The 23,930-nt window shown below is 43.5% G+C and overlaps 1 protein-coding gene across 1 annotated transcript; it reads left to right on the top strand.

Annotated features, from left to right (window-relative positions):
* The first annotated feature begins 4,604 nt into the window (after positions 1–4,604).
* On the top strand, positions 4,605–22,194 carry LOC121195330 (inactive tyrosine-protein kinase PRAG1-like). The gene is made up of 6 exons (XM_041058749.1): positions 4,605–4,784; positions 8,198–8,536; positions 8,639–10,401; positions 16,068–16,213; positions 17,353–18,116; positions 19,471–22,194. Exons 2-6 carry the CDS (start codon positions 8,273–8,275, stop codon positions 20,629–20,631), a joined length of 4,098 nt encoding a protein of 1,365 aa, XP_040914683.1. The 5' UTR covers positions 4,605–4,784; positions 8,198–8,272; the 3' UTR covers positions 20,632–22,194.
* The last annotated feature ends 1,736 nt before the right edge of the window (positions 22,195–23,930 follow it).

Below are 23,930 nucleotides of genomic sequence, written 5' to 3'. Positions count from 1 at the left end.
TTTACTGTTTGCTAAAGTGTTAACATGGACCAATGCAAACTTTAGAAAACAGAGAGTCCATGGTCAAACTTTGTGATGTACAGCATGAGCAATCTGGGTAAATCACGATGAGATGACGTAAGAAATCTCTTTAAACAAATTAGTCTTATTGATGGTGAAACAAAATGTCTCAGTGTTTTGTGTGTGTTTCATAATCAGAGGTTAAGCCTGTAGGGACAGGTACAGGAATGCAACGATGGAGGCAGTGGAGAAATATAGTCATCAGAGACTTTGTAGGTGATATACAGGGTGGGTTTGTGTGTATTGTTTGACTTGTGTGTGTGTGTGTGTATATGTGTGTGTGTGTGAGGTGCGGCTCTGCCTTGCGTTATCTTTGCATTCCTAACTACACCAACTCCTCTACAAGACTGCCATGGCAACCCAGAAGGGAAAAGGCACTAAATCTGACACCCACCTCTCCCTTTTACTTACACACACACACACACACACACACACACACACACACACACACACACACACACACACACACACACACACAATCAACTCCTGGTGTCTGGCTCTCAGAGGCATACAGTTACATGAGGGGGTTACCTTTGAATGTTCGGGTTTTAAGAGGGACGACCTGTGGAGAAGAAAGTGAGTCCTGAGGGAGCTGGTGAACATTCTGCCCCTCTCCCTCTTTGTAGTGTTTCCGACCAGCGGTAAACAGCCTGCCTCCAAACATAACTTCCTTCGTTCTTTCATCTTTCATTCCGAGCACCTGTTGAAAATGTTCAAATTTCACTTGAACCTTAAGTTCAGCTTTTTTTTCTAAAAATTTCAGTGGAGGAGAATCAGAGGGAAGCATTGAGTTTCAAATGGGAAGTGTAATGTCTCCAGTGACTGACTAAAGAGTATTCTTCACATGCAGGCCAAATGCAAACAAAGACCTTTTGGTGTCGTGACAGGATATCTTTTATGGGGCCTCCTGTGGTAATGGGAAGTAACACACAGAAACAGACAGAAACTTGAGCAGCTCAATACCTGGTTTGTCAATTAGCTCAAACAAACAGTGTGAGAGGGCAAAAAAAAAAACAAAAAAACTCTGAACTTCTCCTTTTGGGAAACAGCTCATGTAATGAGAAGATGCTTCACATTTAAAAAAAACCAATGCCCACTCACAAAGGCACTTTACATGATTAGAGATTTCAGTATCCACTACTGCTCATGTGAAATGCCAAAAAAAGAAACATCTCAAAAAGAAGGATGTAATTAAATGAAATGAAACAGTAGTTGTAATAGTATCACAACGAATGTGTCTGTAATGTAAAAACAGGCTAAAATAACACTAACGTGCAGTCATTGTTATAGGTCCTGCTTCTGTTTTCTCTGTTCTCCACCCACTTTCAGGGACAAGTTACTAGAACTGAATTTCAGAACTGCTCAGGGGGAGGCGATACTGAAAGCAACTTCCAGGAACTTTCAGGTTTTTCGGCAGTAATATGGATCATGACTGATCAAGCCGACTGTGTCGTCTTTTCACAGCAAAGATGACCACAATAAACACAACAGTAACCACCACTTTACTGCTGCATCTGTACTGACAATACTTTAAAAAGGTAGTACAATGGAGAAAGCTTGTTGAACAAATGAACATGTCCGGGCTCCCATTATGAGGGAAGCCAGGGGAGCTGGAGTCAATAGCTGGGAGCCAAAAGGTGAACCAAACAACTCCTAGAGATCTGAAAATATAAATAAGGGTGCCAAGGGAAAGTGCAAAGTTCAGGAAGGTGAATGAAATCAAAGCATGAAACAGAATTTTAAAAGACTGTGTATATTTCTAACTGAATAATAGAAAAAACGTAAGAGACATTAACTCCGCTGAGCGTTTACTCAGAACCATTCCCAGCACTCTAATATTACTCTACTTATCATGACTGACAATAGACTCTGGGGGAGAGATAGTGTTGGTCCTTCCTGACCTGGGTAATGCCTTCAGTCGAGAGAAGAAGTCTGTTCCTCTTGCTCCTTTGCATTAAAACCCTCTTCTCCCCTCATTGAATTTAATATGAGATGATTGTCCTTTAAATAATTCATTCAAGCCGAGGAAAAAAAAAAAGAGAGCAGGTACAGCAGCTTGAATGCTGGCGAAGCACGTGGATGTAGCAGTGTGGAGCTTAACTCCATCTTTCCACTCAAAGTTAAATCAATCTACATTATCATACATTTAATGTATTTTTTTTCCACTCACTTCTGTATGTGTGTGATAGAGATCATGGTGCAGAAGTACAGGAGTATGAGGAGCGCCGCACACAACCCACATCACGTAGCGTTGTCAGAGTACTGCTCATATTTCAGCATCCTGGTGCTGTATCTGAGGCCGGGACCTGGGCAATTTATGACTGGCTCTTCTCCAACAGCATCCTCGTGTTGCAGTGTGCAAAGAGGTTGCTTCTGTCCTCTCTCATTCTCACACACACTCACAAGCCGCCTGCAGCATGTCAACAAATTGCTAATTCATCAGCGCGCATCGTGTGGCCAGGCAGTCTCACATTAAGTGGCTCTGATTCCCTTCATAATTTAAGGGAACGTTATAAAACATGCGCAAGTCCAAATGTTTCATGGGACACATCGTACACAGACAACTTAGGCCTCATGCCAGCGCAAGTAAGAACTCTGCAAGTGCATGCAGTGTGCAATATGTGCCGACAAATGGGATCTTTAATTTATCAGTAATAGTTTTAAAGATATAACATGGTTTGGTTAATGTAACGTGAATCAAGGGAGAATCTAGCCAAATAAAATTATATTTTCCCACACTTTTCACTCACCCTTGTGACGGCCCTCACTATGTAATTTCAACTGAAGAAATTATGTGGGAAGAAGTCTTCCAATATGGACTGTTCATAAGTGATTCCACCCCCTCCGCTGAGCTCCTCTAATTTGGATGTTCCCACAACATCTCAGCACCAAAATCTCGACCTCTCGTGATAGAAGATTCATCATGTCTTAGATAACAGTTTTATATGTCAGCCTTTCCTGTGAGTTTGCAGCCTGATACCACACACAGTTTAACGAGAAGCATCTCAAAACAGATACACATCAGTACTAGAACGGGATATGCGGCTTGCTGCAGGGATGCATGTAAAATAAAATAATCATTAGTTTTACAGTTTGCATACACGGCCGAGCAAACAGGCCAAATCTAAATAGCAGAATGTATCCCTTCCATGTTTTTATGCAAAGCACAAATTATTTGATTTATCCCTTTAGTGGAATTATTACATACTCTGCACTGCCAAAAATAGAAGCAATGCAACAAACGCTTAATCCTCTTGAGAGGACTGTGACGCTCTCCAGATTCAACAGGTGGTCTTGTAAAAGATATCACTTTTCCAGGATCCAGTCTCTGCTGTGCCACTTATGCTGATTGTCTCAGCTCTGCTATAAATCTTTGCATGAGCTTCAGGAAACTGGCAGGTTCTGTGTCCAATTGATTCATATGCATGGACGCAGGAAGTAGACCGGACCAATGGGATGCTCGGAGTGGAGGAAAGGGCCATCTGACTTGTAGTGGGGTATTATTATTGTATTTTTGGCCTGACACAGTTAAGAAAACCAAGAGGAAACATATGAAAAGAGCAGAACAAAGAGTTTTCAAAATACAGCAGGATCTGAAAGTGTTTCAGTGGCACTGTTTAAATAAGTCAAAAAGCCAAAAGGTAAAGCCTTGTTTGAATATTAGTTCTCACTAAGACATGAGAGGACATGCCCAGTTAAAAGGTTAATCTCTACGGATGGCTGCCCTCATCCAACACAGCGGCTGTGTTTGTCACTCTGCGAGCCTCGCCTCTCCTTTTGCTGCCTGTAATGGGAACCAGCAGGGGTCCGGCCTGGCTCAGTGGCAGCGGCGGTGGTTTTCTATCACACTCGTCAACCCTGCCATGATGAACAGGAGCAGGAGCAGACCAGGGGGTAGCAGAAGGGATGTGGCAGCAAAACCCCAGGGAAGTTGATGTGCATCCACCTTCCCCACAACAAAGGCCTTCTGACCAAGACTGATTGCTTGCAGAATAAAGCTGCACAGCCTGGTGGGTTTTTAACCAAGATGTGTTTTCTTTTTCTTTCTTTGTGTGAGACCTTACATCCTTTGTAGCCTTAAGCTGCAATTTTAAAATTCTGGGGGATTCCCTTTTTGCAAAAATACCCGAAACAACAAATAACAAAACAAAAGCCAAAGCAAGCAAGCAAACAAGCAAGCAAGCAAGCAAGCAAGCAAACAAACAAACAAGCAAGCAAGCAAAAAAAACAATCATGTAGATTTCTGACACGCTGAAAGCTTGGGTTGTGTATTTAAAATGAAAAACATCATAATGACAGCTAGTAGGATAGAAACCTTAATGAAAGTCTGAGTGTGGCTACTTGCCTGGTTGCATGTTTGGTGAGGAGCTCCTCCCACCTCCTTGTGCTCTCCCCATGCTTGCTGCAGAGGACTCCTGCTCCGCCTCAGCACTCCACCTCTGCACAGTACAACAACAGCAGCAGCACCACCAGCAGCGGCGGCGGCGGCAGCGGCAGCAGCAGCAGCACCAGCAGCGTGCCCGGCTGGAACACGAAAGCAGCCTGCAGCAGCACACGGTCTCCGGGGTCATTAACCTGCCGCATGTTGGATACGTGATAACAGACGGATATCGGCACCTGCGGGAATAAGAAGAGCAGTTACGAGACAGTTGTGTATTTATTTATTGTTTTTTTTTTGGTCTGTTTTTTGGAAACCTTTGCCAGGGAAGAGTAAGTCCGAGCAGGTAAGCAGTCAGTCAGCAGGCTGTATAACCTTGACTACTTAAGCGTGGATACATTACAGCGGGCGTTTTCTCTTTCCTTATTATTTTATTATTTTTATTTTTTTTCAGGTACACCTATTTTGTCGGTTCAGTGAGACAGGTTGAGCCAAGGTGTTACAGTTAAAATGTCTGTTTATGTGTTGTACGACGGCAGATCATAAAAATGTAGCCAGTTTCCACAAATTACTGTACATAATTTTTTTTTTTTTTTATTCTTCTACAATAAGCTGCCGTAAACCAAATTTGGCAGCAAGTGTGCATATCTTCAGTTACCAGATCTAAAAACGGAGGCTCACACCGGAACACGTGGGGTGTTTAGCTTATGCCGAATGTTTGTTTAAGTAGGGGCCAGTTTACATTTATTAAAATGAATTGTGTTAAGGTGGAAGTTTTGAGATATTTGTCAAAGGGTCACAAGTTTTGGCGGAAATTCCTACCGAGTATCGAGGGGGGGAGAAAAACAGGTTGTGTCCCCGGAATGAATGGGCAGTGTGAGTGAGGCAGGCGTGACAAATGTTGCTCGTAAAAGAATTTGTATTCAAAGTGGGTGACTACACACTGATGTGGCCTGGGTGTCAGAGCCTAATGTGGACTATGGGTTGTCTCATTATTTTGACCGTGAAGAAGTGTTTTCCGTGGGAATCTCATTCAATTAAAATCTGCGTGGGCTTTGTTTTTTTTTTTTTTTTTTTTTTTTTTTGGCATGGCACAGTAATTTAGTAAAGAGCAGTCAGTAAGCTAATGCAGTGAATTATGTTACAGTAACCCTTAGAATAATCACCATCAGATGACCTGTGCTTCATAAAAGCTGCACCACTTGTAGCGTGTGTGCTGGTGTGTTTGGGATGGGTGATGGTGTTGGTGGTGGGGGGGGGGGGGGGGTGCTGGGGTCACATGTGTCTGCTGCTGGTGGTTGCTTGCTTTCTCCTGAAGAAGCATTCAGACAAAGTGCAGTTTTAGCAGCTGTTGAGTGGTGATAAGCATCTAACCTTAAACTTAATTACTCCTCTTGGTCATCATATCTGTGGGCTATTTAAACTGTTGCCATCCAGTCTACCACTGCATTCTTGCAGCACAGTCTGTTAACTCAAAGAAGGTCCCTAGTTTTGTTTTGTTTTTTAATATTCAAGGTAAGCAGCACTACAGATCTAGCTTTCAGACAGGATATTACCTAACATTCAGATTAGTCCCTCAGATTAGGATATTGGATTTTAATTCCACGCCTAAACTGCATGTGTTTTTGAGACATCTAGTGGCCAAGCAATTGTTTATATGCACAGAGGTCATGGGGACATGAGGCATGTAACTTAAAAGTTTGTTATGCCTTTATTACGTGATCCAAAACCGTAAATTCCACATCAGACCAACATCCACCCTCAACTCATTTTCGCCTCATGCTCATCTTATTTTTCCAGGCCTCTGACTTCTAACATGCTCATGAGATATTTTTCATAGTTTGTGTTTTATATTGAAGGCAGGGCTTGAATTTTGTCATATGGCTGAACTTCTGGTGGTTCTGTGTGTGTGTGTTTTTACAAAAGGAAGTGAGAAATATTGGACCTTGAGCTTGAAAAGGTGTGGGGAATGTAGACAGCAGGGTCTATCTCTGTTCAAACAAGCAAGGCTGAACATGTCAACAAGAGCTAGAGTAACCTAAACTGAGGTGCAGTTTGAGATGCCCTTCAGTCTCGTCTGGAAAATGTAGACAGGGCACAAAAATGTTGGACAGTTCAGATGAACCTCCTCCTCCTCATGTCCTCCTCTGTTTTAAACAGCTCCCTGCAGGGAAAGTGGAACAACAGAGACTAAACTGTCCCAGTTCAAGGACTAAACTGTCAGTTCAGTAACTTAATAAACCTACCACACCAGTGCTCTGTCTGCCTAAGCTTTGTTATTGCCTGATCGTCTCAGAACACCCTCTAGACATGTTCTTGACTGGCATTCAGTCTCTTAAGCATTAGGCTTAGTAGCCTAATGGTCTGTGTATCTGTGTATCTATCTGTGACTATATGTGACTCATGCACAATGAAATAAGATGTTAGGCAAGTCTCCGTTTCCTCCGTCGTCGCAGGAACAGTTAAACAAACAGTGGGCTAGTGGGTGCTTTCCTGCCCAAACTGAGTCAGACAGAACAAAGAAAAACGTAAACATGCATTATCTTTACCAACAGGGAAACTCTTCATTACTATAGAATGAGTAAATGGCAACGTTTTTATACTGGAGCCATGAATTACCAGCAGTCTCACCACAAGTCTCAAGTATTCCTTATCTTTTGTTCTGGTATTTGTTAGTCAGCAAGCAAATACACTGTTTTAGAAATCCTGGATCACTGTGACTAAATGAATGCTTAATATAACTGTAATATCAAGGCTGCCTGGGTGCATTTATACACCCTTTCTCTTTGTCTTAGGGGAGTAATTGTTCGTTCCCTTGCTTCCTCAGTTTTTTTCCAGATAATGAGTCTAGATAGTGAGCTAATGTCACTGTGTGTCATTGCAGCACCTTGTTGAGAGGCAATTAAAGCTGTGTAAAGAACATAAAGAGGGACACCCAGATGCAAGGAAACAAATGATCCCTCTGAAATGTTGTTGATCTTCTCACTGTCAGTGCAGTTAAACAGGACGCAGAGAGGCAGGGGAAGGAGGTGTGGGTCAATTTGTTTGTGAGAGAAGGAGAACACACATGTGGAGAAGGAGGTGTGTGTGCGGAAGGGGGAAGGGAGGTTGTCGTGGGTGTGAGATTCACCCTGGTGAGACTTAAGACATTCCTGACATTCCGACCTCCGGGATGCTTGAGGCTCCTCTGTCTTCTTCTAGCGTGTCGGGGGCTGCAGTGGACTCTGGAGGGCTTTTATGTCACTAGGCTCACTGCAGCAGGCCCTTTGGTTGAACAGAAACCACATACCCTCTAATTTAGGAGGCCATGGGAACAAGTAGCACAGCACACACCGGCTCTTCTTAAGTTACATCCGCGGATGAAACTTAAATCCTATCGGAGGTTTTCTATGAGCTTAGAGACACTTGTCAACTTGGGCTCTCTCATCACTGCCTTTACAATTTCAAATGGATGCTTAAACTTTTTTTTTTTACTTATCTAATTTTTAAAAAGATTAAAGAAATTACAGTGACATTACTGATGGTCACGGTTGAAACCCAGTCTGTTTAATAAGTATAAGGCGCAATACCAATCTGGTGTATTGGACTGGTTCATCCCTAGGAAAAATCTGTGGTCTATTGAACAGTTTGAGGCTTTGAAAATTAATCAAAATAGACTTCATGACTGAATTTGTTTAACAGTGTATTCTTCTTTTTCCTCTCTTTTCCATACTGCCTTGTGATCAACATCTTGTGCCCTTACAATCTTCTATGGCCCAGCCATGAGAGTTCATCCCATATCTACCAGATCCGTCCACAGCAACTTCTGACCAAACCTGATTTAGTAAACCAAAGATGTCAGCGTGCAGTGACTTTGCAGAACACGTGTGGAAACCCGGCTCTTGTAAGAACTGCTTCCACCCGCTTAGCGCTCATAAGACTGTCGGCGGCCTGGATGGCAGCGTGCCAGCCGCTTGTTTGAAGAGCAGCCTGGGAGGCGATGAAGAAGCTGGAGTAACAACGCCTTCACCCTACAGCAAGCCAACCATCGCTGTCAAACCCACTATGATGAGCCTTGACACCAACGAGTCGACTGACGTCAACATGAATATAGAGCAGGTGAACTTCTTAAATGTCTCTTTCCTGTATCAAACCTTAGCGTTCCTTTCTGTATGAATATCTATCTGTTTTTTAATGTGTGCTCATGTTTATATGTGACAGGAGAACACAAAGAGCCCAGTGGACCGTTTGGGCTTTAAGAAGCTGTTGGACCTATCGTCGCTTTATATTGATAGTAATGGCTGCAACAAGGCACATAGAGACACGGTTCTTCAGAGTCCTGAAGCCAAGATGGACTACAACAACTCCTTTTCTTTTGCTCCATTGTCTCCCAATATCCTGCCAAAAGACTCCATGATCATTGGCAATATCTTTGTCACCCAGGAAGAGGGTAGAGGTTCTCAGAGTTTAAAGAAGAATGCCAATGGAGACACCCGAAGGCAGCAGAGTAGTACAACTGCTATTAGAACCAAGAGCACTTACAATGGAAGCAGTGTGACTACCAAGGCAAATTATCAGGAAGCCCATCAGGCATCTGTGGAGATACCTTTGTCAGTAAATATTGTCCCCTCCAGTCCTGTCGCAGTTTATAGCAATGGTACTAGCAGTGGGAGTATGGCTACTGTCACCACTAAGACTTCCAGCACTTCTACCACTTTCCCCACCACAACCATAAGGGTGGACACTACTAGACTCAGTCCCCCTCCAGCCCTCCACTCTGCCCCTGTCCTGTCAAAACAAACCAGCCTATCAGACTCCTCTTGTTCTTATCGCAGTAGTACAGATTCACTTCCTGGGGCAGAAGGGTCAGGAGGAAGACAAGTCAGGTCAGGGAGCCCCCAAAGTCCACCATCCATCGATAGACCACAGTCAGCTCCCAACTCTCCCAATGGACATCCAGACTCAGAACCCATTTATGCAGAGAGCACCAAGAAAAAGCGCAGGCCGCAAGCAAATGGAGTGCAATCCCATCCTGCATCCCCAAACCTAAGTAAGAACTCGTCCTGCTCTGAGCCTGAGCTTTCAGGAGAGAGTCAGCGGGCTACCATTACCGTCATGGCTGCTCGCACAGAGGAGAACAACAGGACTTTCTACCTGAGCAGCCCAGATTCAGCCGTAAGCACCCAGTGCCATTTCAGCCCCACAGCACGTAAAGACCCCAGCAGCCCAGCCTTCCGCTGGCCCAGTCCCAGCCATAGTGCACCCTCTGTGGCCACAGAAGCCAGCCTCACCCCCACTCTCTACCCCAAGCCTCACTCTAGCCCACCCATTCCTCCAAAGAGGAACACCCGCTCACCCAAACTGGGCACCTCTAGCCTCTCACCATCCATGTCTTCTCCAGTCCCTCTTCCCGAACTCCCTAAACTGGGCACCTCCAGCCTCTCACCGTCCATGTCTTCTCCCGTCCCTCTCCCAGAACTTCCCATGCTTTTCCTTGTCTCTGCTAGAGAGGGACACTTCAAGGTCCACACAGAGCACCATAGCGCGACATCCGAACGCTGGCACAAACCCCACAACCACAGTCCTGGCTGGAACTGCTGCATTGAGGAAGAAGAAGAGGATGAGGAGAGAGAGCGGAAAGAGGGAGGGGAGAAGAAGAAGCCGGCCGGCAATCCAGGGACAACCTCTCGGGTGACAGGCCTGGTCAATGGTGCTGCTGTCTGGAAGGAGGCCAGGGACTGGCAGGCCCACAGCAGCCCCCCTCCGATGACAGAGCCAGGCACGGCCCCCCCGGCTGCCCCCAACAATGGTGCCTGTCAGGGGGAGACAGAGGGCACCGGTGCAGAGGAGGAGGGCAAGCATAACGGGAGCATGCCAGCCAAGCAACCGTTGCATGGCGGCTCATCAGAGCTGCTGGCAGCAGGAAAGGGAATTGCCAACAATGAGCCCAATCCACCACCTCCCCCACCTAAGAAACTGCACAGGTAAGAACAACAAAGAACTTTTTGTTTGGCATTTACACACTGAATTATTACCCTATAGAACTCTAGTACTGTATCTGTTTAGGGCTACATTTGATAAATAGAAAAATATATGTTTATTTTTATTATTGACTAATCTTATTCAGTTAATCATGATGTCAGTGAAATGTCAGATGTAATGACAAAATGCCAGTTAGAAGTTAGCAGAGCCCAAAGTGTTACTACAATTGGAAAGCTGTGACCACACGATGACAAGAATTTTCTCAAATTGAAGGACTGACATGATTAAGCAATTATTAATCACACCTCACTGCCATTATTCAGCTTCCTCAAGTTAATATTTTTTAGTAAATGCATAATGTTAAATACTGTTTTTACATTCAGCTGTGCAAAATCTTCTGTTTATATGTAATTTCCTGCCTATTATACATTTCTCATAATACTATTTATGCTAAATAAGGGCAGATACAACAGTCATCCTGATGAAGAGTTTGTCTTAAATATTGTTTACAACAAGGCAGCTATGTAAAAGAAGAAGTCTAATAGAGGTTTAATTACACACTAGTATACTATACACTTGCTGTAATATGAATGCAAGGCATTTATCAAACCTGAACTTCCTATGATGGAACATATTTGCGTGCCTGTCCTCAAGTTTCCCTCCAATGACTTGCATTAGAATTAATGTAACTAATTCAGTCATGACACTGTGGTTTCATTACATTACATAATTTACCATTTACAAGATGCACTTAGTCTAAATGCAGAAATGCATTTTGCTCTCTGATAGGACAGTATGTATATATAATGCTGGTGCTGCGTATGGAATATAAGCTATAGTGTGACTGTGTTCATACATGCATCTTAGTGCAGGCATTTGTGTGAATCTCACTGTGCCTTCTCCTTTCATAGCATCATTATTCAGCCTTGAAACAGCCTCCATTCTCGCGCCTTGTGATCATTCAAACTGTTCAGGCATATTCCTCAATGCATGCCTTGTTCTATTCATGCTAGTAATGTGACTTTTTCAATTCTAATTAACACGCAAAATGGGTCTGTTAAATAGTCCCCTTCTGTGTCACGTTACTGTAAATTTGTTTTGCTTGCAGCACAATAGACAGAACTGGAAAAAAAACAAGCCTTGTTCCATTGATATTGTCATCCTGGGACAAAGCTGTCATTAGCGGGCAGTCAGATGGATCTTTTGGCAAAATCATTTTCATGTATGCATTGTTGGCAGAATTGTGCCTTAAATTCTTGATGTTCACACGTTGCTGCAGAATGCACTTTCTGATTGCTTCTAAGGCTTAGTAAGCAATTCCATCACGTAGTGGATCTGCAGACCGATAAACTTTCCCCTGTGTTCCCCTATGGTGGCCTACTCTACACAAGGCTTCTAGCCTACATAGCCATTTATTAGCGGTAACATTTGCACACGTGCTTTAACCTGAGTCTGCAGGACGCTAAGAATATACACACTGTCTGAGTCAGCTACTCAAAGTGGAAACAGAGAAGAGACCTTGTGTTGCAGTTATTAGAGCATCAAATGATCTCCTCAGAATAAACTTTCCTTTGTCTGGGATGGCATGATGAGGTGTAACGCACGGCTGTGACTTCCTCAAGACAAGCAGATGTTCTACCATCTCGAGCTGCAAGAGTCAGCAAAAGCTAAATGGGACTGTTTTACTATCAAAAACACAGATTGCTGATCAAATTTCAAGGGCCCTTATGTTTGTGGTAATTCTAGCAAGGACCCATTTCTCCTGTTATGACATTGCCGACATTCTGCGCTGATAAAAATACACCTTGTTGAGACATATGTGGGAACATGCCTCAAGCCAGCCAGCGACAGTTGTGGCTTTCTGGTGTTCCAAGTTTATCAGCGGGTTTAGTGTGTTTAATCAACAAGTGTCCCTGGGCGCCAGGCACGTTCTGGGAACTCAATGGCAAAGTGCTGCAGGGAAACAGAATCAAAATATTGTCTGCAAAGCAGCCAAAACTTCATAAGATGATTTGCTATTGATGGAAAAAGGAGACTTTTGTGTGGAATGGAGGGAAACATTCATCACACATGTACATGCACCCTGTGAAGCAGCATTTTGATGTGCTGAATCATTTAAAAGCCACAGATGGTTTGAAAAATCTGCCCCCCACCCCAAGTGCCTTTGATCACAGTGTAAAACAAAAAAAAAATCCCTCTTTTATTCCTTATAACAGGCCAACCTACATGTCGTGTGATGGGTCGGCCTAAGAGCAGAGTGTGTTTGTGCATGTCTGTGTCATGCATGAGTGTGTGAGTTAGTACTCGTTAACAGGGAAGGCGTGGCAACTGGTCAGTGAAGGTTGCCAAAGGGAGGGGCTTTAGTGAACAGATTATTGCCCCTGGCAACTCCCAAACTGTCCCAGTCTGGCAGTCAGTTGCCACCAGTAGAAGTAGAATTTATAGAGCGGCCATGTGGATTCAAGTCCATTGAGTGTGACTTGGGTGTGAATTGCCTTTTGCTCTCCAAAGTACTGTTCCAAGACACGCTGCCCCTCCCTCCGCCGAGCCATCCTGATCCCCTCTCTGCAGCAGAACAGATAGCATCTTGTTGCCATCTGACAGACCTAAAGCTGCTCTAAAGTGAACTACTGGGTCAATGAGTGAATGCTACATATGAGATAGGGGTGCTTTAATTTCGCGCATCTAATGGGTGCTGTTGCTGTTCCTGCTGAGAGAGACTTTAAATACACGCATGACTCGTGCGGAACCAGGGTTGTGTTACTACACATGGCGGGGCTTTAGAGAGCCACTGGTCTGATCCTGGGGCATTTTGAGCCCGCCAGCCTGACAAGGACCTGTGCCTCTCCAGCATGAGGTAGGCACCTGATGGCAACTTCTTTGCGTACGTGTCCTCAGTGAGACGCTAAGACATCTATCACTGGACTTGCAAAGAGAGATGGAGGTGTTCTTCTTCACACAGGACAGTGGTGTCAGAGTTTGTGTTTCAGGAAGATCGTAATAAACCGCAGTGTTTTCGTAGGTAAGCAGAGGCCTCGGCTCATTTTCACCTCTGTCAGAAAGAAGTGGTGCAGTGATAGACAGCATGTGTTCCACTTTTTGCTGATTCTGTAGGTTCTCCTTCTTTGACACCTTTTGCTCTTCTACTTTCTAATCATTTTCTAACTAGATTATCTTATTCTTTAATTTTAACCCATCCCACTTTGATGTATTGTAAAACAAAGGAAAAAAATGATAGTGGGTTGCAATAGATAAGGGAAGGAGCTAGCTGACAGAGATGAAGATAACAGAGCAGGCTGGAGCAGGCTGCAAGAGATAAACAAGAATTGGTGTCAAACATTAATGGATCTTCGGTTTATATGACTATATAGCCACGGTAACTGTCCTACAAGTCAGGGAAGGAAACAATGGGTGTCTTTCTACGGCAGAATACAATCCAAAACAACGGCTATGCAATAAACATTATCTTTGTGAAATCAGTTTCTCTCTGACTCCTCGAAAACAAGACATTTTAAACTTAACAGAGGTGGTGTCTGTTGCATGGCTGCTGTAGGGGATTGCATTACATTGTACAGGTGTGCATGATACCACCCCCACCTCTTGCGTATGACAGACTGAGTAAAATCTGAGTCAGCCTGCTTCCTACCTGACTCCACCCCAGTAGCAAAACTGATTTAAAAATGCGTTGGTTGTAATCAGGTTACTGTATTTCATTTCATCAGTTATCTTAGTGCTGTATGAGCAGCTTTGATTCTGACTTCTGCCTGTGTAAAATAACGTAAGTGCGTGCATGTGAGCATTTGCTCACCCAGAGTATGTAACGATTGCCACGGTACTTTGCCACGATGTTATCATTTTATATGGTTACCACAGAGATCGCACTGAATGAGAGTCAGGAAGTGAAACCAGTCATGTGAACCTGGTGCACAACAACTACAACCACACTTCACCTCTGTTTGTGTCTCGTTTTACACTGTCAGACTGCTATCTGTAGCTAGTTAGCTGTAACCCCAGTCTGATCCCTTTTTAAAACTCCCCGGCTCCACACAGCTTTATTAATACCACACACACACCCACACACACACACACACGTCAGGATAGCATATGTGTCAACAGATAGTGTATTACTTACTGTAGCATGATTGTTTACATTCTAAATCTGGGTTACTGTCGTTGCCGGGCTGTTTGCAGAAAACAAACCTCGTCTGACAGGTTTACTGCGGTGATGGCAATGTCTCACGCAGGCTTTGTTTAGGCAAAGGAAATTATTTAATCTAGTCTGAGGAAATAGGCAATCAAGACGTTTATTAATAGATGTTTAGTCTAGAGCTGGGCATTCCAAGAGCAGTGACAAAATCCTGGTGAATGGTTTATTTCTGTGTCACGATAACATGCAGTTTATACAATACTTTATGAAGCTAAAATCATTTGTTTCCTGCTGAAACCATCAGTCAATTAATCGATTAGCTGATCCACAGAACATTAAAATAAACTGAATATCTAGTCCTAATCCTAATCAGTTTTTTATTTTTGCATGCTCTTATTCAGAAGGCTCATTCAACATCACAACATCCTCCCACAGGACATAAGCCAAGACATTCTTTCACCACAGTAAATCTCATGTTTTGGACACAAATCTCAGAGATCTAGGGTGAGACATGCACAGGTGCACGCACGTACATAGACTCATAATCCCTGCACCCATTACCATTTCTCCTCTGCCTCAGCATTTCCACTGCCTTTCATCACGGCTCCTTTGTCTGTAAAACGATAGCGGATTCTTTAGCTAACTGCCCACAGAGAATACCTAACCCTTTGTCTCCGTCCTGTGCTCCTCTCCTTTCTCCTTTCTCCTCCTCATCTGTTTGTTCTGCTGATTTACGGTGGAATTGAAGTTAAGGGCCAGCAGATAAATGGATAGAGGAGTCATTTTGTGATGAAAGAGAGATGAAGGCATGGGATGGGGCTGTGTTTCCCTCAGCCATTAGCTGGTATAATGAGACAAGTGAATGGCTGTCACTCAGCCTAATTGGTCACCGTGATTAGATAGTCTGCTCATGCACAGCGTTCATAAGTGGCCATCGCCGTATACAGACAAACTGGAAAGGAACATGCAAAGCTTCTATCTAATGAATTTAAAGAAATTTAACAGCTTGTGATTGAAACGAGATTATGAAACTTTTGAAAGAATAAATGACACAATCTTCTTCTTGCAAATGAAAATGTGATTTTATGAGAAATAAAATGCACCCTCATGAGACTCATGTTTTAAGGGAATTTAGTGCAGTTAAAAGTCAACACTGAATCAAGAAGTGCACCTCTCTAATAAGGAAGTGAAACTACTCTGAACAGTTCTTGATCGTCATGTAAAATATAACAATGTGCTCAATCAAAGCGAAGTTATGAAAAATCAGGGGGAAGTGGAATGGTTCCGCATTTATAAACAGATGCTCAAAAAAAAGATTCTATTGCTGCAACAAACTGACAAACTACGTCAGGATCCTGCACTCGACTGGGCTGTTGTGAAAAAGTTGAGACACTTATACAGGCAGACAGCAATGCAGGCGCAGAAAGAATTATACACAAAATAGAGCTTGAATGCATGTTTGTTTAAATGTTGTCCTATCAAATTCATTTAGCCTTTTTCTTTTGTTTTCATCTTTTACAGAGTGTCCAGTAAGATGAGTGGCAGCAACATGGAGCTGGACCGCTGCAGCCAACAAGGATCAGCAGAAAGTACTACTTCATCTCCATGGGGCCTGAGCAGTGCCAGCCTACCCACCGCCTCTACTGACAACCTGACTGCTGACACCGGTAAGTACCTCTCACACTCATATTTTGGCCAGGTTTATTAAAATATCTGTGGCACAGGTCCATCTATTCCAATAGCGACTTGTACACGGAAGTCTAAGGTTTTAACTGATACACATATTCAGAGTCTGAAAGTTTCCATGTTTTACTATGAAGATGTACTTTGGCCAGAGTGAAACTGAGCAGCAAGATTAAGAAGAGGAAAGGGAGTGTTGCAAGGTTTTATAGCAGCAGTCTGACAGCTTATCTATTCTCCTTTTCTTTCGTCAAGTGCACATATACACATTGTTTTGACCCGGTGTTGATTTCTATCTGTCATCAAACCTGAGATGTGGCACAGAATGAGTGGCATCTATACTTGGTTTAGAGATTATTGTCATCCTTCTCGTATCAGCTTTAAACCTCTGTGACTCTCAGACTGTTGTAATTGCTGTAACTTCCTGGGCAATGCTGTTTGAAGAGATAATTATGGAGTTTGATAACGAGGGAAAAAGGGCTTGGCTACATCCTACAGAGAACTTTTTTTTTTCCTTTACAGTCTTCCCCCTCTGTGAAAGCAGTTATTGAAAACTGCACCATGCAATTATCTCAGTATCTGTCTCCTCTAGTGCAATGTCAAGTTCCAACTTTAAGTCTTTAACTAACAAATGGATTATAATTTGATGGAAGATGTTTTGAGTGTCAGCGTGAATCCTGGATTGTGGAAATTTCCAGCTCTTTTGAGGAAACGAGGTATGTGCTTGTGCTAGCTAAGGCTAAGCAGTAGGCAGTGACAGATGGAGTGTGGTAAATAAATCAAATTCACAGCTGTCACCCAGGAACATGTAAGTCTGTGTGTACTGTTTGGGTATGGGAAGTTAACTCATAAGGACAGTGACAAACACAGGATGCATTGTGTGAATCTGCAGTTGATTTTATTTACAATAGAAAACGAGAAGTTTTTGTTACATTGTTTGTCAGTCACAGTTTTTGTGGTCAATTGCAGTATTGTTTTTACCACATATCAGAATATTCAAAGTTTTTTTTCTAATATTCACTGTACACTGTACTTCACCTTTCTCATGCTATAACACGTATTTCCATTTTGAATAATCAATTTGCAGACCTGCTGATGTAAAAAAAAAAAAATTCTCTCTTCTTAGATTCTCGGGATGCTACACGGATGTCTTGTGGCTCTCCATTTCCCAGAAGTCCAGCGGCCTCAGCTCCAGGGTCTCCTCACCCACCCTCCCTCAGCAGTTTAGGTAGTCAGCCACCGCCACTCCCGGAGAAAAAAATGGTCAACCGCACCGTGTCAGCTCCCGACAGCGCGAACGGAAAAGGCTTTGTCCGGGCCTACCCACGCCTTCCGTTCACTGGCTCAGAGAGCAACGTGTGTCGACCTGATGTTAGCTCCAGGTCCAGTTTACCGTCCAGCCCCGTCGACCCACGGCCCATTTTCTCCTCCAACGAGTCTCTGGAGCGTTGCCATGCCCCGCTAGGCCGACCCTTGAGGTCCCGGACACTGGATGAGCCACTGAAGACTCACGGGCGTCTGGGTGTCCACTGTCGAACCAGCATCACCTGCTCCTCTTCTCCTCAGCTCAGCGCACCCTTCTCATCCTCAGAACCAGTTCCGGCACCAAATCTGGGCTCCAGCCTGCAGCTCCAGACTCTTCTGAGTAACATTGACAGTAGAGAGGGAGTGTACTCCAAACTGGGAGGTCTGTATGCAGAGTCTCTACGACGCTTGGCTCTAAAATGTGAGGATCACTTCACCCGCTCCCAGAAGAACACTCTGAGGTTTGAGGAGAGCAACTGGTCTCTGTTCAGGCTCACTTCTAACAAGCCAAGCTGCAACGCAGGAGATGCTGTGTACTACTCTGCTGCTTGTGCCTCAGACCCTGGCAGCTCCTACGCTGTGAAGGTAATCTCTAAAATACTGGACCTAATTTGTGATAAGTATAAACACCTGTAGTGTTACACTGCAACAGCAGTTGAGGTGCAACACTACAGGTCCCAGAATTCTTACAGCATACAGCATACAGTTAATATTTAATAGACTTTTAGGGACTGAATAATCTTTTGGAGTTGCTGATATCTGAGCCCTATGATCATTTCATCGCCTTTTATTTTAAACATTGAGTACAGAACACAACAAGTATTGGATTGTAAACAAGTGTGGTGGTTGGTTGCACTAGCAAAAGTGTTTAGTCTTTCCTGTCAGAGGTTGTTGACAAGACAACGACTCACGGCTCATTCAGGATTAGCTTTACTGTTGTTTAAGGAATAATTTGCACAGTGGGTGTTGTAAACTGTTCTTTGACAGTTTGAGGACGGAACGAGGAGAATGAATTCGGTTGGTGATCTTGTTTGTTCTTAGGCTACAGATGGGATGGTCCCACTACCGCGCAAACCTTCAGGGCATGTAGTGTAAACAACCACTGAGAAAAGAAGGGTGTGGATTCAGTCTCACTGACCTTTGTCCCAAAGTCATTAGTGCTGTACAAAACAGAAGCCGTTTCTACAGTACTTGCTGTGCCACAGCCTGGGTGCCCACAGTCTTGCTTAATATCTCTAGGCCCAATTAATCTTTACATTCCAGGCAGGATTTACAGTCAGACAAACCTCTGTTGTCAAGGCCAACACACACACACACACACACACACACACACACACACACACACACATATATATTATCCAATACGCACAGTGCAATGTGAGACCATCCTTTCACAAATACTGATCATCTTATTATAATCTGAAACCAGAAATTGATTAGTGTTATACAATATGTGTTCATGTAACTAGATGTATTGACTTGTTACCAATGCGTTGCTGGCTTAAACTTGAACCCCCTAAAAGTAGATTTTAGTCCAGTTGAATCACAAAGAAGAGATTATATTTATAAATCTGACCCTAGCACACAATGAGAACATGCTAAAACTTAACAGGAGACATTTGCATGTTTGTTGCCATAGCTTACAAGACACGGACAGTCTCATTCAATGAGTCTACTAGTGGGTTAAAAAGGCTTTTTAAAAAAAAAACTTTTCAGTTGAGAATTAAGTTTAAATCTCTTTTCAAGGACACTGCTTTCACTTGATTTAGAGCAGAAACTCAATTGGCATTGACCTTGGAACCTTACTAAACAAGCATTCCTTTATGTTTCTTGGCTCCCCTCTCTTTCCGTCTCTGTGTGGAATCTGCCCCCCCGTCCCTTTCTTCTACCTTCCCTTCATCCCTGCCTCCCACTGTCCTTTGTGTTTGTACCTCTCCAGATCTGTAAGAGTCCATCCATGGAGGCCAAACAGGGCCATCTCTACGGTCTGTCAGTTCAGCAGAGCATGCCTCCCCACTTCAACCTCCAGCAGGACCGTGGACACTTTCTCGCTTGTGTCCCCCAGAGCATGCTGCCTTCTGACGAAGTATCTCCGCGCACCACACCTGCCACACAGCTGCCTCAGCCCTCCACATCTGCACCGGGCCAACAGGTAGACCGAGAGCGAGTGGTGGTCATCACCCCTGAGATTCCCCAGCAGACCACAGCTGACTTTGTTCGGGAATGGGAGGCATTCCACAAAACTCAGCCAGAAGTCTATGAGCGCCGTGTTTGCTTCCTCCTCCTGCAGCTCTGCAATGGCCTGGAGCACTTGAAAGAGCATGGAGTCACGCACCGTGACCTTTGCCTAGAAAACCTGTTGTTGGTGCCTCATCACCGCAGGCCCTCCCAGTTCCCACAACAGACCAACAATGACAACAGTGCCAGTAATGGCTCAAGTGGTATAGACAATCAGCGCCACCTTCCCCGGCTCCTCATCAGCAACTTTGCCAAGGCCAAACGTCGCTCTTCTGAGGACGCTGCCTCAACCAATGTAGACCCTCGCACCAAACGTGACCACGCCAGGCTGGCACCTGAGATATTGTCAGCAGCCCAGTACCGCAAATTTGACGAGTTCCAAACGGGCATCTTGATCTATGAGCTTCTCCACCAACCCAACCCATTTGAGGTTAGCCCAGCACTTAAGGAACAAGACTACCGCTGCGAGGAACTGCCCCCCATCCCCTCTGTCTCCCTTTACTCAGCTGGCCTCCAGAGGCTCGCCCAGCTCCTGCTCCAACCCGACCCCATCAAACGAATCCATATCCAGGAAGCCAAACGCATACTGCAGAGCTTGCTCTGGGGCCCCAGGAAGGACCTGATGGAGCAGCAGTTGGAGAAACATGGACAGGGAGGAGGCTTTGTTGATGGATCCCGACACGAGGGCCTCCTCAACTGGCTAGATGTGAAGCGCGCCCTCCTGATGATGAAGTTCGCTGAGCGTTCTCTGGAATCTGAGAGGAACGCAGAGCTGGAGGACTGGTTGTGCTGTCAGTACTTTTCCTCGGCTCACCCTCTGTCCCTCTGCCATACTGCTGAACTTCTCTACTCACTAAAGTAATGGCTCACGTGGGCGTTAAAAATGTGCGCAAGTGGAGCCAAAGTTATTTGTGTGAATGAGAAAGACCAATAATGTTAATGTCTAGACACTATGGATTGGTCCAGACAGTGTGATCCTTTGGAGATACTGTGAAACCTGCCCAACTGCTTGCGCTACTGCTACATGCATGAGAGCCATGCATCAACTTAGCCGTCCACTCTGAACCTTTTACACAAACGGTATCCTGCTACAAACTGTCAACTTAACAAAGAAATGACCTGAAAGCTCAGCCATACAGTCACAGACTTATGGACATATGGACAAAAATCACTGAAAGGTTGACATACAGACTAGAATCACTTGGTGCCAACGAGGCTGATAAATACATCGGTAAAAAAGGAAGAATATGGACAGTATTCATAATTCTATAATACACTTACCAAAGTTTCCTGTGTGACACTGTATTTTGTGTATTTATTAAATATCAATTGAGACATTGTACCACTGAGAACAGGCTAATAATTCATAACCCTATTCTGTGTCAGCCAGCTTTGCAAAGTAATGCTGTGTCTTGTCTAAATGTGCAGCTAACTTTTTACTTTACTGGATATCTTGATAAAAAATAAGGTCACTAGCAGACTTACAGTGTTGCTCCTTTTCCGTCATACATTTATTCATGGGCACATAGTGCTGTACTGTGTACTGTGTAAACAACACAAACTTTTCTTGAACTAGATCATCAGAATAATGCCTGTTCCTCCGTGGATACTGGTTTATTAGTTGGAATGATCAAAGGCAGCCTTCCTTAAATCTATGTTATCTCAGGCCTTGTTAAACAGCACTGCATAATAAACAGACTCTGTATAAATTAATGATAATCCATACTGTCTAATGCAACTCAATTTGAATTGGAATGACAAAACAATTCTCAACATTAGCGATTGCTTCTGCTGAATGGATAATGCCCAGCTTTTCCTTATCCATACTTTTAGTATATATTTAAATGTTCTGACATTTGTCACAGTGCCTTTTGTTCTTTGTATATGTTACAGTGACTTGGAAGCCAAATGTAAATATTACTGACCATTTGTCCTTGGTGAAACTGGCCTTTCACAGGATGTTCTAGAAACAACTTTGTACAGTTATTTGTAGATGATATAAGAAAGAAAATGAGCCCAAGCAGGTCTTAAAAAGCCATGAATATGAGCAGCAGTTAAAAAATATTTATGATATAATTTGTTATCCTGTAGTAGTCACTGGAATTTCTGTGTTTATTTTCCATATGTGGATTATCGAGTTGTGTTTTTTTGGCACAGCAGCAGCTGGGCCTGTTTTTTGTTTTTTCCCACCGTTTGTCCCGTGTAGGCTGCTTTTAGTCTCCAATAAAGAATTTTTCCTAATAAAGTGACAAGAAATTAACCGCCTGCATGCAGGTTTTTGTCCATGACCGATGTCTCTGATGTTGAAGAGAAAAAAACAATGTGGTCTGATCTCACAACTAATACATCATTGATTTGAACTATTTTGTGTGTGCCTCACTTATTTGCATCTATCAATAAACTGTGCATATATTTTCTCACAGTATTATCTGGTGTTTTCATTGTTTCTTTGTATGCATCCATTTAAATGACTGAGCTAATAATATTATTGCCGTATCGCCAGCTTCCACAAGTAGTGAATGTCTACAAAACGTTGATTTCGTGTTGTAGACATTCATTCCTTCCGTACGGTAAAATTTATTAATCCTAGTCATTTTAACATTATTTGCTAAAATTTGTGCCATTTTATGATTTTACTAGACTTACAGCTGTAGAGACATAAAAGGAAATGAGGCCCTGATTGGAGTGCAGTCCCCATGTCCCGTGACAGAGGAAGTATAGGGTGTTATTTTGATGAACACGGAGCATGACTGCACACAAAGTAACCTACTTTGTTACGTTTCTTGTCTTTACTTTATTTTCTGGCTTAGAATCGCTATTGCCCTAAAGTATGTTATGCAAGACATCTAGCAGAATTAAAAACTTAAACCCTGCAACAACTAGTGGGATTTGTGAATGCCACTAGCATCAGGCAATACAGTAAGTCTGAGCAGGGAGTTACACTGCAACTGAATACATTCCTTTGTCTACTATTTCTGCTGTTAAGTGAAACACAAAACACAATTTATGCAAGAATTTAGATTACTTTTGATGTGAGGTTGAATTCTGAAATGGCTTATACATAATCTACTATAGTTCCATGTGCGAGGATTAAGGCAGTTTATACAGTTTTCAAACTGAAAGAAATATTAACGGGCATAAACTAATGGCCAGAGAAAGCTATAAAACTTAAATCAACCAACTGTAGGGGAAGCATCTGCTGTTGTGAGGGAGACAGAGAGTGCATTGCACGGATCAGCACAACAGGTTGTACGTGCTATGGAATCTCAATTTGAGTTTGGAGCCTCGGGCCAAAACAGACCCCCAGACTTTCCCCCACCCCAATCCCTCCCCCAGCGCTGCCCTCCCGACTCCACCCCATGTAGTTTTCTGCTCCACATCACTCCTTCAAAACCACTGGCTGCTCCCTTGTCATAGGTGGAACTATGTTGCTATGGTGTTTTGACCAATGGAATGGCATTTCCAGGAAAGCAGTCAGACTCTGTCTCCCTCTCTCTTTTACACACACACACACATGCACATAGACGCACACACTCACCAAGTGAAGCAGCCTGTTGAGCAAGAATCCAAATAACCCCCCGGGAACAACAGCAAGGCGTCCTTCTTTGTTTGTCCAGTGAACACTGGTCAGGAGGTTGCATACTTCATTTGAGCAAATATGCATCCATGCATTCCATCTTCAGCCCAGGACCTAAGAGGACGAAAACAAAGACACCACACTCAAACCTCCCACAACTTAGGTATGAATATGGTGTATATACAGCTGCTGTGAGAAACATCACTTAAATCCACTCAGAAAACTGTGAAACTCACCTGCCTTTCTTTTGCAGATCTACCTCTAGGTCCATTTGCTTCTTTGTTGGTATCCTTTTCTTCCTTGAGACGAACCTAAACATGTACAATGAGACATAATGTCGAGACAGAATCACTACAGGAATGTGCCCACCTGTGCATCCATATATATTTACCCACAAAATTTAATTCTTTAAATTACATAGTGGGTCTTAAACTGGAGGTAGGTATGATTTTGACTAAAAAGTCAACCCTCCTTGTAGGCACTTCCGTACTTCCAGCCTAAATTACTTTGTAATTACACAGCCATTATGTCTATTACAGCATCTGTCTATATTATCTGTGAATGCTACTATCTCCTGTTATAGC

This window comes from Toxotes jaculatrix, chromosome 16, assembly GCF_017976425.1.
Source record: "Toxotes jaculatrix isolate fToxJac2 chromosome 16, fToxJac2.pri, whole genome shotgun sequence".
Taxonomy (NCBI): domain Eukaryota; kingdom Metazoa; phylum Chordata; class Actinopteri; family Toxotidae; genus Toxotes; species Toxotes jaculatrix.
The sequence above is the reverse complement of the archived record's forward strand: the minus strand, read 5'-3'. Positions and strand labels throughout refer to the sequence as shown.

Coding starts and splice junctions, on each gene's coding strand:
- LOC121195330 (XM_041058749.1), top strand. CDS start 8,273: ATGTCAGCGTGCAGTGACTTTGCAGAACACGTGTGGAAACCCGGCTCT. Junction 8,537..8,638: donor TCAACATGAATATAGAGCAG/GTGAACTTCTTA, acceptor TATATGTGACAG/GAGAACACAAAGAGCCCAGT. Junction 10,402..16,067: donor CCACCTAAGAAACTGCACAG/GTAAGAACAACA, acceptor CATCTTTTACAG/AGTGTCCAGTAAGATGAGTG.